The sequence below is a fragment of the Chionomys nivalis genome, chromosome X (assembly GCF_950005125.1).
Source record: "Chionomys nivalis chromosome X, mChiNiv1.1, whole genome shotgun sequence".
NCBI classification, from domain to species: Eukaryota; Metazoa; Chordata; class Mammalia; order Rodentia; family Cricetidae; genus Chionomys; species Chionomys nivalis.
In genome coordinates, this window is record NC_080112.1 from 130,735,806 (window position 1) to 130,748,268 (window position 12,463).

The window sequence follows — 12,463 nt, forward strand, 5'->3', positions numbered from 1 at the left end:
TGTTAGGAAGTCTTATGCATGTCCATAATTTACATCATGTTAGCATCAGCCCGAAGAGTCAAGGGACTTAGGAACTATTCTGATGAAACTTTCAAATGGTTTTGCTCTGTTTTTTTTTAAGAAACAAACAAACAGGGTTTTATTATGTAACCCAGGCTAGGCTCAAACTCATGTTCCTCCTACCTCCTTAGCCTCTCAAGAGGTAGGATTCCGGGTGTGTACCACTTCTAGCCTCAGAGAGTTTTGTGAAGGAATTGTTAAAATTTAAATCTCAGCCCAAAGGTTGGAAGACTTAAATATAGACCACTGTTTATGGGTATGAGGGTAACTATGGTAACTGTTCTAATGGGTTCTAATGGGCAGAGCCTTTGGGCGTCCCTTAATGTAAATAGTAGACTTGACCCTGTGCTGTCTTTGGCGTTGGGTAAGTCCTCTTTCCTTTACTTTAAGTAACACCTGGCAGAACCAACTTAGCAAAAGAAATGATATATTTTGGGCTCATGGTGTTGAAGGTTCCAGTCTGCACTCTGACCCATTGTTCGGTGTCTATGGTGAGGTGTTCAGGGACAGAGCAGAGGCTGTGACAGGAGCAAAGTTGCCTTGTGACCAAGAGGAAGAGGAGAGATGGCAAGGAGACGCTGCTGTCTCATCTCCCCTTCAGGGAATTCTTCACAGGACTGTAAGGTCTCTTCTATTTCCCACACCTCAAAGGCACCAGGCTGGCAGTCAAGCCTCCAAACCACAGCGAACACTTACCTTGTTTCAAGTCATCTTGCTAAAATTAGCATTTTAGATCAGGATTTGGGAAACCACAGTCCTGGACGAAACTAGGTGCCCTGTTTCTGTAAATAAAGTTTTATTGGTTGCAGGCATGACCATTCATTTCCATGTTGTCTATGACTGATTTTGAGCTAAAACAGAGCAATTAATTGGCACAGACACCATTTGACTCGCAGTCTAAGATACTTACCATTGCATATTTCTATAAAAATTTGATACTCACTATTTTCTTAAAATGTTTAGATTAAAATTTACTCTCTCAAGCTACATGACAGGACACACCTGTAGTCCTTGACCTCAGGTGCTGAGATAGGAGGATCATGAGTTCTAGGCCAGGCTGAGGAACTTAACAAGACCTGTCTGAGGACAATAGCAAACATTTGACTATTTGTGTTGGTTGAGTTAGCAGTATAGCTCTGAGGCAAAGCATTTGCCTTGGGTGTTCAAGGCCCTGGTTTGATCCTAGCACTGCAAAAACAGACAAACAAACAAAAACAAAAGAAGAGAAGCCAAATTCTGTAGAAGTGATTATGAAATGGTAAAAAAAAATGCGTAAGTTGCAATTGTGTCAATTGTCAGATTTGGGTTTTTTTAAAGTATGACTGTTCTCAACAACTGTCTGGTGGGTCCAGGATAAGTAAGTCAAATTATCGACAAGTAACAAGGTAGAACAAATATAACCAAGAAATATTTCATGCTTGTCTTAGTCCATAAGTGCAGTTTCATTTACTATGTAACACAGGCAAGACAACTTGGGGAAAGTTATCAGTTTATTTTTCTGTTCCAACTAGATATTAAAAATAAATATTCCCTTTCAAAAAGTATAAAGGTAACCAAATGGGCACCCCACAAGACAAAGTAACACAGATACTGCTTTTGGGTTAAGTTTGGCCCTTGCTGTCAAGACTAGTTTCATATCTATGTACCAACTGATATGTCTTCTGACTAGTATTCTTGAAATCTGTAACCTCATTCAATAGTTACAACTTGTTTTTGACGGAAGGCAGCATTGCCCAACCTGATAATCCACCTCATGAAACAATCAAGTTGCAGTTGTTTTCCAGCTGTGGACAGATAGTAAATCTATTCTTAAATCATTTACTCCTGCTATGGACATTCAAAATGAATTGGGGCTTCTGAAAGCCCCTCTCAAAGAAGACCCTCCCTCCCCCAGTTGTTTTATGTGGTGCTACCAGACTTGGAATGCATGAGCAGCCTTGCCAAGAGAGAGTTGGGAGGAAGTCTCATTTTTTTGTGGAACTGGTTTAGAATATGTGTTTAAAGGAAGAGACACCACAAGGCAGAAGGCTGCTTTATTATAGTTTACATAAAATCTGTAGCCTATAACTCAAAGTTTGGCATTTGAGAGCAATTGTCTTCTTTCTGAATATGTGTGTTGTCCAGGGTTTTGAACCTGGCTAATTGTTTAAAACAATGGTTCTCAACTTCTTTGGGGGTCAAATGACCCTTTCACGGGGGTCACATATCAGATATCTTATATATCAGATATTTGCATTAGGATTCATAACAGTAGCAAAATTATAGTTATGAAGTAGCAATGAAAGTAATCGTATGGTTGGGGGGGGTCATCATAACATGAGGAACTGTATTAAAGAGCACAGCATTAGGAAGACTGAGAACCACTGGTTTAGCCTCTGTGTCCTTGGAGAGGATGGACAGACGAGCCTTGAGTGCATGTTCCCAAGGCAATAGCCTGTGGCTTTTACTGGATTCCCAAACGGTGCCTGACGCATGAAAGATGATGGCAGGAGCAACAGCATCAGACTATGGAATAAGCAGCCATTGTTCCAGCTTTACCTTCCTAGCAAACGATAACTTAGCTGTGCAATGGACTTGTGCACAAAAGCAGAAAGAAAAGGCAAGGACCTCATCGCTCATAAGTGTTGGGTAGTGGCTCACCACCCAGTTTGTTACCCATGGGAGGCTGCATGAGACCCCAAGTACCTTCCCGAAGCGTCCCACAAACCTCCGTTCCAAGCGACTCCCACTGCTTTTGCCATCTCTGATTTTCTGACAAGCATGGAGTGGGGGTGGGGTCTGAAGAAATACAGGAACACCTAGACTAAAGAAGTGATACTCAAAGCCCACCATCCATGCCCCCATGCCCTCCCCTTTTCACTAGGCCTTGTTTCCCAGAAATCCCTTGCTCTGGCTCATGGCCTTCTGGTCCTGTGATAGGAAGTTCCTTCCACAAGCCCTGGGCCTTCTGACACTGGCTCTCTTTCTTTTCCGTCTGCTGGGGCTGTCCCCGGCTGCACTACAGGGATCCTGATGTGGGAGGTGTTTAGTCTGGGGAAGCAACCCTATGACTTATATGATAACTCCGAGGTGGTTGTGAAGGTCTCTCAGGGCCACAGACTCTACCGGCCCCAGCTGGCATCCGACACCATCTACCAAATCATGTACAGCTGCTGGCATGAGGCAAGTATACCCCCCAAGCAGGCCAGAATTGGGCTTGGGGGGAGGGGGGATTTGCTGGAGGCGAGGGAAAGTGCCTGCCACAGAGAAGTTGGGAGTGGTTCTGGATCATGTTTCTTTGTAATGTAAAAAAAATCAAGTTAGGACTGGAAAGGTGGCTCAGTGGTTAAGAGCACTGGCTGTTCTTCCAGAGGTCCTGAGTTCAATTCCCAGCACCCACATGGTGGGTCCCAAACATCTGTAGTGGGATCTGACACCCTATCCTGGCAGAAAGTCAATAGAGCGCTCACGCATATAAAATAAATAAATAAATCTTTAAAAAATATCAAGGCAGTTGACAGTTTACTGAAGAATCGATGGCACTGTTGTAAGAACTTTATAAATATGAACTCATCAGAAACCACCCTAGTGCATAGGATGAGGAAATGGGAGCCCAGGGAGGTTAAGGGGCTTACCTGAAGTCACGCAGTTATTACCCAGGCAGGCTGGCTGCTGCCAGTGTCGTTACTACTTTTTTTCTTTTTTTAACATTTGTTTGTTTGTTTGTTTGGTTGGTTGGTTGGTTTAGTTTGGCTCCGTTTGTTTTTTTCTAGAGAAGGTTTCTCTGTGTAGCCCTGGTCTATCCTGGAACTCACGCTTTAGACAAGGCTGGCCTCAAACTCAGAAATCTGCCTGCCTTAGCCTCCCAAGGGCTGGGATTAAAGGTGTGCACCACCACTGCCCAGATATCTTTTTTTATTGTTTTTGAGATTATAATTACATTTCTCCTTTGTCTTTCCTCCCTCCACATCTTCCGATATATCCCCCTTCAAATTCATGGCTTCATCCTCCACTTATTGTTATTACATGCTCATATGTATATGTATATACATATACAGTGCTAAATATAACCTGTTTAGTCATGTAAAGTTGCTTGTATGTATGTTTTCAGGGCTGACTGTTTGGCAATGGACACCATTTGCTGTGCTCTTCCCTGGGGAAGACTGCCACTCCCACTTCCAGCTTTCCTCATTTGCCTAGAGATTTTTGCATGGGGTTGAGGCCTCACTCTTTACAAAACTATAAAATCTCTACTCAACCCAAAGCTGCATGATAGCAACATCTAATCACATACACAAATCACCTGAAAGGCTTCCAAGGCTGCTGCTGCTACTTCTTCTTCTTCTTCTTCTTCTTCTTCTTCTTCTTCTTCTTCTTCTTCTTCTTCTTCTTCTTCTTCTTCTTCTTCTTCTTCTTCTTCTTCTGTCTTCATCTTCTTCTTCCTCTTCATCCCCCAACCCCATCTTCGAGTGCCCAAAGCACCAAATAACTTGAAGTGGATGTGGGCCTAAAATGGAGGCAATTCCATCACAAATAGCTTTAGCTTTGATGTTTAAACAACTAACTGGGGCTGTCAGGTCTGAGGTTCCACTATTTCCTTCACTGATCCCAAAGTCTTCTCACATGTACCCACACTGTGTGGGAGTGGGAGGCTGTGCGGCAAACATCAAGAAGTTCATAATTATGTCCCCAAATTAAAAAAAAAAAACCAAAAAAAAAAAAAAAACAGAAAGAAACATGAGGAACATGAACATGGAGCTCAGAGAAAGAAGAGCAGCTTCCTGAATGCACTGGTGTCTGAGCCAAATCAGGAATTCTCTTCAAAGTTCCCTCGGTAGGTGCATAGAGATGGTGCCCACGCATGAATGAGAACAGCACTACAAAGTTGTGGAAGCCGGCCGCAGGCACACTGTTCTCAGCTAGAGCTATTGTCGGAACGACTGAAAATAAATAAGTCTGCTTAAGGTTGTGTACCCTGAAGAAGAGGAAGAGGAGGAAGACAGGGAGGAAAAGGAAGAGAGATTCGAGTTTTATATGTATTGTGGAGCTGTTGAAACATCTTGAGCAGTACGAAAATGAAACTTTAGAAATATTTATTTTTATTTTATTGTGTTTCTTATAAATAGCATGAACTATGCATACAGTTCTATAATGTTTGTCCAGTTGCTGGAAGCACTGTTTACCAAAAGACCATCAAGAGATAAGGCGCCACCTTAATGGCAGTGAGAGGCCGCACTAATATTATCCTACGTTTTCATGCAGAATAATAGTGATTTATTTTGGGACTTCCTCTTCTGTGGTCTAGTCTTTCTCTGCCATCACCACACTATCTTAATTATACACTGGTACATAGCAGGTGATGTATTCTGCAATGTTAAAATATCATGTATTATAGTTTAATGTACTTTACAGCTTCCTAGCCATTTCACAAATTTATAACCTGTGAAATAAATTCATCTAGCTTAAAAGAAACCCATTCACATCCTTAAGATTGTATTTCCTCTTTATTTTAACTGGAGACATTCTGCATCTCCATGACACTGACATGCCCTGCTGGAGGGCAATGGAGACTTGTTTCTTAATATATGTTCCAATCTGCATGTGTACTGTTTCAACTTTTTCCTTGTTTGGAGGTTCACTTTTAAGGAACTTACTCACCCCACTTTTAAGAATCTGATTTTGGTATTGCCTCTGTTATAAATGATATTTTCAGACTAGTTACTATTGGATATTTGATTTTATTTGTTAATTTTTTTTACCCTGCCCACCTATCAAAATCCTTTCTTTTTCATGGAAGTCTGTAGTTAGTCCTCTTTCATTTCTTAGCATATAATTATGTTTCCTTTGCTAATTCTTGGGTCTGGTTTTTGCTTTCTGGGTGCACAGATGAGTAATTTCAACATGATCTTAAGAATAGTGAATACAGAAATCACACTTGCCTTATTCCTAATTGTTGAAGGAGCACTGGGCTGCATTCCTGCACAGCTCCCGGCCACCTGGCTGGCTTAGCCCCCGAAATAACAACACACAAACTGTATTCATATAAACACTGCTTGGCCCATTAGCTCCAGCCTCTTACTGGCCAACTCTCACATCCTTATCAACCTACCTCCATTAATGTGTGTAGCACCACAAGGTGGTGACCCACCAGGAAGAGTCTAGCGTACGTCCATCTTGGGCTGGAGCTTCATCGCGTCTGGCTCAGAGAGGAGAGGCATGGCGATTGCCTCACTTCCTCCCAGCATTCTGTTCTGTCTTCTCCACCTACCTATGTTCTGACCTATCAGGCCAAGCAGTTTTCTTTATTGATTAACCAATGAAAGTAACTCCTCCATCACCTAATCTCCATGGAAAGGTCTATGGCATTTCCACATTTCAAAAGGCACTAACAGTGAGTGTGGTACACATTCCACATTCCTTGAATTGTAGCAATTAGGAGGCAGAGACAGAGCAAATCTCTATAAGTTTGAGGTCAGCCTAGTCTATATATCAATTTCCAGGTCAGATAGGGCTACTCAGTGAGACCCTCTCTCAAAGGAAAAAGAATATCACTCACATTAGGACTGAAGTATGCATGTTTTGTATATTGTTCATGTGTGTGTGTGTTATGAATGTAGGTATTCTGATGCCATGGCAAGTCTGTGTCTGGTGTCAGTCCTTACCATCCACCTTGCTTGATACAGAATCTCCTTTGCTGTTGTATATACCAAACAATTTGACCTGTGAGTTCCCAGGCATTCTCCTGCCTCCAATTCCCATTTTGCCATAGGAGGGCTGACATCACAGAGACTCTTGTCACATAGCTGACTTTTATGTGAGTTTTGAAAATTGGAACTTGTTGTTTGTCATTTTAATTTTTAAGTAAGGGTCTCATGTAGCCCAGGCTGCCCTCAAACTTTCTGAATAGCTGGGAAAGACTTTGAACATTTGATCCTCCTGCCTCTTTCTCCCAAATCCTCAGATTACAGATGTGTGCCACACACCTGGTTAACGTGGTGCATAGAACTGAAGCTAGGGTGTCCTGCATGCTAGGCAAGCACGTTGCCAGCTGAGTCACACCCCTAGCCCCGATACTGTTCTTTTGAATGAAAACCTTCATCATCTAACACATCAGGGTTCTCTTTTATTTAGCTTCCAGAAAAGCGGCCCACATTTCAGCAGCTCCTATCTGCCATAGAACCACTTCGGGAACAAGATAAACCATGAAGAGAAACTTGGGACTACTGAAGGGAATGAGTATAAATGTTGACCAACACTCTCACTCCTTTTAAGGGAAGTAGAAAGGCACAATGTGATTTAACTAGTTAATAATGTCTGATGTGTTGTTTATCTCTTATATTAGTTACAAAAAAGGGAGAAAACAAGATATTTTTTGAAATTTTGATCAAATTGTTCATTTTGCTTGTGCTACGTTTTATGTACTACTCCCCAGCTTATGGTAGACATCCATTTCTAGATTGCAGTTTGGGAAGGGTGTGTCCTGTGTGTAAAGGTGGAGCAGAACTGAAAAGATGATTTGTTGAGAACTCATTTTGTCTCTGTTGGCACAAGTGTGATAATTAAATATCCTTCCAAGAACAGGAATCTGTGTACATTTGCCTCTGTATGAGAAATGTCTCCAGCGTTTGAATACTTGGTCCCCAGTTTGTGACATTGTTTGGGGGAAGCTTAGGAGGTGTGGCCTTGGTGGAAGAATTATGTCAATGGGGACAGGCTTTATTTGTAGTTTACTCTCTCTGCTTCTTGCTTGCAGTTCGAGATAAGCTCTCAAAAGTTTAAGAGATGGCTCAGTGGTTAAGAACACATGGCTGTTCTTCCAGAGGACCTGGGTTTAATTCCTGGCACCCACATGATGGCTCACAACCATCTGTAACTTTAGTTTTAGGGTATCTGATGCCCTCTTCTGGCCTTCATGGAAGTACACGTGTGGTCTATCAACATATATGCAGGCAAAAGACCTATTCACATCTTTAATAAAAACATCAAGGATGTGAACTCTCAGCATCATGCTCTATCTATCATCCTGCAAGCTGCCTCTGTCCTGCCATTATGAATTCTAGCCCTCTAGAACTGTAAGTCAAAATAAAGTCTTTCTTCTCTAAGTTGCCTTGGTCGTAATCTTTTTATTACAGAACAGAAAAGCAACTAATGCAATATACAAATGATCTCAAAGTCAAGCATGTTTGAGAGCCAAACAGAGTTGATTAAAACACAGATTCCTAGGAAGCACCTTAGAAATGTTTGATGAAGTAAGCCTGTGAGTTGGTATTCTTCCCAAGTGTCCATGGATGCCGAACTGCCCTGTGGTACCTCATTATGTTGCAGGATACTGGTATATGGTCTGTAATTCCATTTGAATGACACAGTTTCTGCTCCAGACTTAAAACAGTGGTACTTTGTGTCAACATGTACAGTGATATAAAATAATAATATTGAACAATGTGTTGAATATTACTATTGAGCAATGTGTTCCATGTTTCATACAGAGTACAATTTATTATGAATGATGCTCAGGTAGAATTTAATGCCTTCTTCCTTCACATTAACCTTCACCATTATCAATCACCACTCAATGAGACGGTGGTTTTGCTAGAATTAAGACGATCTTACATTCTAATGATGTTATATACTTAAGTTGGGGGTTTGGGGACTTTTGATTCATTTGAAAGATAACTGAAGTTTCTAATTCCATCTTATATCTTAACACTGAAACAAAAACAGTATTTTAAATTTTCATAATTTTTATGTGTATGTATGTTCACTGTATTTGTGTGGTACCAACAGAAGCCAAAAGAGGGAGTTTGATTTTCTAGAATCACAGTTACAAGTGGTTGTGAGCCACCATATGGGTGCTATGAATCAAATCAGGGTCCTCTAGTTGAGCAGTTAGTGTTCTTAACCACTGATATTCTTACTTTTTACTCATACCACCAGCCATTTTTTTTCCAACCAGTGATCTCAAATGTCTCCCTTGCTTATTTCCTCCTTGACGTTTCCTTAATGATTTTACTATTTTCAGCAGAGAATTGATAGGATAATAGTAATCTATCTTTAATGGAGGCATACAAATTTCAGTGCATAATGGGTGAATAATGAAATGCCACTTTTCAAATAACCACTAGGACATTTATACGTTCATTCCTTTATTTACCGTTTTCTGTGTGCCAAGTTCTTTCCTACTCAAGAAATAAAAGGGATCAAGTGACAGAACCCTTCCTTCACAACCTGCCCAGGCAGCCTGTCCTGCTTTCTGGGGTCTTGTACATCAGGAACCTGTACCATAGACTTTTCTAAAATATAAGATTATTTTATTTTTTGTGTACAAGTGTTTATCTGCGTATATGTCTGTGTACCATGTGCATGTCTGGTGCCAATGGAAGCCAGAAGAGGTTGCTGGATCCCCAGGAATTGGAGTTACAGACACTTAGAATCTGCCATTTGGTTTCTCAGAACTGAACCCAGGTCTCCATCGGCAGCAGGAAGTGTACTTAACTATTGAGCCATCTCTCTAGCCCCGCTTCCATAGATTCTTTTTTAAAAAAGAAAAGAAAACAAACTATTTTTTTTTCATTTTACATACCAATCCCAGTTCCCACTCCCTCCTTCCATTCCCTCCACCTATCTCCCACCCCCACTCCTGATCCACTGCTCAGAGAGGGTGAGGCACATTGCTTTGGGGAAGGTCCAAGGCCCTCCCTACCATATCTAGGCTGAGCAAGGTATCCATCCAAAGAGAATAGGTTCCAAAAAGCCAGAACATGCAGTAGGAATGAATCCCGGTGCCACTGCCAGTGGCCCCTCAGTCTGCTCCAGCCATACAACTGTCAACCTCATTCAGAGGGACTAGTTTGGTCCTATGCTGGTTCCTTCCCAGTCCGGCTGGAGTTGGTGAGCTCCCATTAGCTCAGGTGTCCCCATCGTGGTCTTGACCTCTTTGTTCATATTCTTATTCCTCCCACTCTTCAAGTGGACTTTGGGAGCTCAGTACAGTGCTCCAATGAGGGTCTCTAACGCTGTTTCCGTCAGTTGCTGGATGAAGATTTTATCGTGACATTTAAGATATTCATCAGTCTAACTACAAGGCAAGGCCAGTTCGGGCACCCTCTCTTCTATTGCTTAGTGTCTTAGCTGGGGTCATCCTTGTGGATTCCTGGGAATTTCTCTAGTCCCAGGTTTCTTGCTAGCCCCATAATGACTCCCTCAATCAAGATATCTCTTTCCTGGCTCTCATCTCTGTCATTCCTCTATCTCGAATATCTCATTCCCTCAAGTTCTTCACCTCCCCTTCTCTCCTCCTCTTCCCCTTCTGCACTCCCTACCTCCTCCCAACCCTATGCTCCCAATTTTGTCAGGTGATCTTGTCTATTTTAACTTTCCAGGTGGATTTATGTATGTTTCTCTTAGGGTTCACCTTGTTACCTTGCTTCTCTAGGATCATGAACTATACAGGCTCAATATCCTTTTACAGCTAGAATCCACTTATGAGTGATTGTATACCATGTTCCATAGATTCTTAACCTTTATTTCTGCCTCTCTCTTGAGATTATCTGATTGTTGCCTTCACTTTTTTACATACGTGATTTTTAAAAAGTCATTTCTAAAAAGTAGCGCATACTGTTAAAGATGCAAACAATACAGACAGAGTTGTGTACTTTGCAATGAAACTGAAGCCTTGTTTGAAGCTTGATTTCAAAACTCATGCCAAGCAAGAATTTAAGTCACTTCTAGAAACCTGTGAGAAAATCCGTACATTTATGAGAGGCAGTGGCAGAGGAAGAACATTGGTGCTATTTTAAAGCTTGCATGATGTTTTCAAAATGCTGCTTAAGTGTGTTTTGCATCAACTGTTTTCCTAATCTTCAACCCACAGTCTTTCTACACTCTCAGAAGCCAGACAAGGGGAGAGGATGTGATAAGACACATTCCCAAATGGCAAAGAAGAGAGGAATCCAGAGACAGTCTTTGCTAGGCGGGCTTTAGTAGTCTTGCTGAGCCATTTCTGGTCTGCAAAAAGTGAGATACAAGTCAATGGGTCTAGAAAAATTGTATTATATGTGCTTGAGCTAATAAAGCAAGATTCCAATATGGTAGTTTCTCAGTTTCAATTCTGACTTGGAAGTAAGCGTACAAGGAAGACAGGTTGGACCTAAGGCCTTACCTTTTTGAAAAAAAATGAGATTATAATTACATCATTTCTCCTTTCCTTTCCTCCCTTCGGACCCTCCCATGTACCTCCCTTACTTCATAGCAATTTTACTTTGTTGTTGTTGGTGGTGGTGAATGTTGTTGTTGTTGGTGGTGGGTGCTCTCTCTCTCACTCTGTGTGTGTTTGTATTCACATATATTCAAGCCAAATTATATAGGCTGAACAGGTTGTATATAATTTGGCTTGTATATATGTTTTTAGGTTTGACCATTTGGTATTGAATGCACTCTTCTCTGCTCTCAGCATTCCTTAGTCTCCTATAGTTCTTTGTCTAGGGCTGAGGCTTCATAAGCTTCCTCCCTTCCACGTTAGCAGTGGTAGTGTGTCCTTGTTCGGGTCGTATTTAGGCAGCCATGTTGGTGAGACTTTGTGAGTTTATCTTCTGACCTTTCTTGCAGACATGCAATCTCACAGAAACTCCCTGTTCCTACGGCTCTGACAACCTTCCCTCCCCCTCTTCCGCAATGATTCCTAAGCCTAAGGCCCTACTTTACTAAATAGGAACAAATGGACCTCAAGAGGGAGAATAAGGCATTGAGAAACACCAAGCAAGTGCAAATTGGCACCTGCTCTTTCTGACACCATTATTCTTTTACCAACTCTACTGTCTATTAAATATTAAACTCCCAGGAAAGAAATGCTTTAGATTTAATAAACAAATGTCCCTTGGTTCTCTGAACTCCAATTGCTCTTTTACATAAACATCGTTGCTTCCTTATAGCCCATGGGTCAGCAATGTTTGCCTGTGAAAAGCTTTGTGGGCCATAGCTTCTCTAAGTCAGCTCCTCAGCTCAGCTTTGTAGAACAAAAGCAGCCCTATATAATATGAAAATTGATGGGCATGGCTGTGTACCAATAAAACTTCATTTATGGACAATGAAATTTGAATTTCATATCATTTTTGTGCCATGAAATAGTCTACTTTTCTCCCAACAACTAAAAAATATAACACTCATTTTTAACTCAAGGGGTTGGGCATAGTTTGGCCCAAGAATGACAGTTTGTCAACTTTTATCTTAAGTCCCAGTACTGGACCACCTTTGTACAGCCTCTGTCCTCTCAGAGGATGCTGCTGCATAGGAGAAGGACCACGGCTTTCACCTGGTGGGCAGAATGATGACTGACCTGGGGAAAAATTAATTTGGGGTGAGAGCAGTTAATTTCCATGTTACAACTAGAGATTGTGTCACGTGCCCATGGGTGCTTTACCACGAATGA

The 12,463-nt window shown here is 41.5% G+C and overlaps 1 protein-coding gene across 1 annotated transcript in view; it reads left to right on the forward strand.

The window, feature by feature from the left end:
• Bmx (BMX non-receptor tyrosine kinase) overlaps window positions 1-7,430 on the forward strand; it is a 65,108-nt gene extending 57,678 nt beyond the window's left edge. Inside the window, exons 18-19 of the mRNA XM_057759800.1 lie at window positions 3,065-3,222; window positions 7,171-7,430. Coding sequence (XP_057615783.1) covers window positions 3,065-3,222; window positions 7,171-7,245 — 233 coding nt within the window. The 3' untranslated portion in view covers window positions 7,246-7,430. The remainder of the gene's footprint in view (window positions 1-3,064; window positions 3,223-7,170) is intronic.
• Window positions 7,431-12,463: the final 5,033 nt, after the last annotated feature.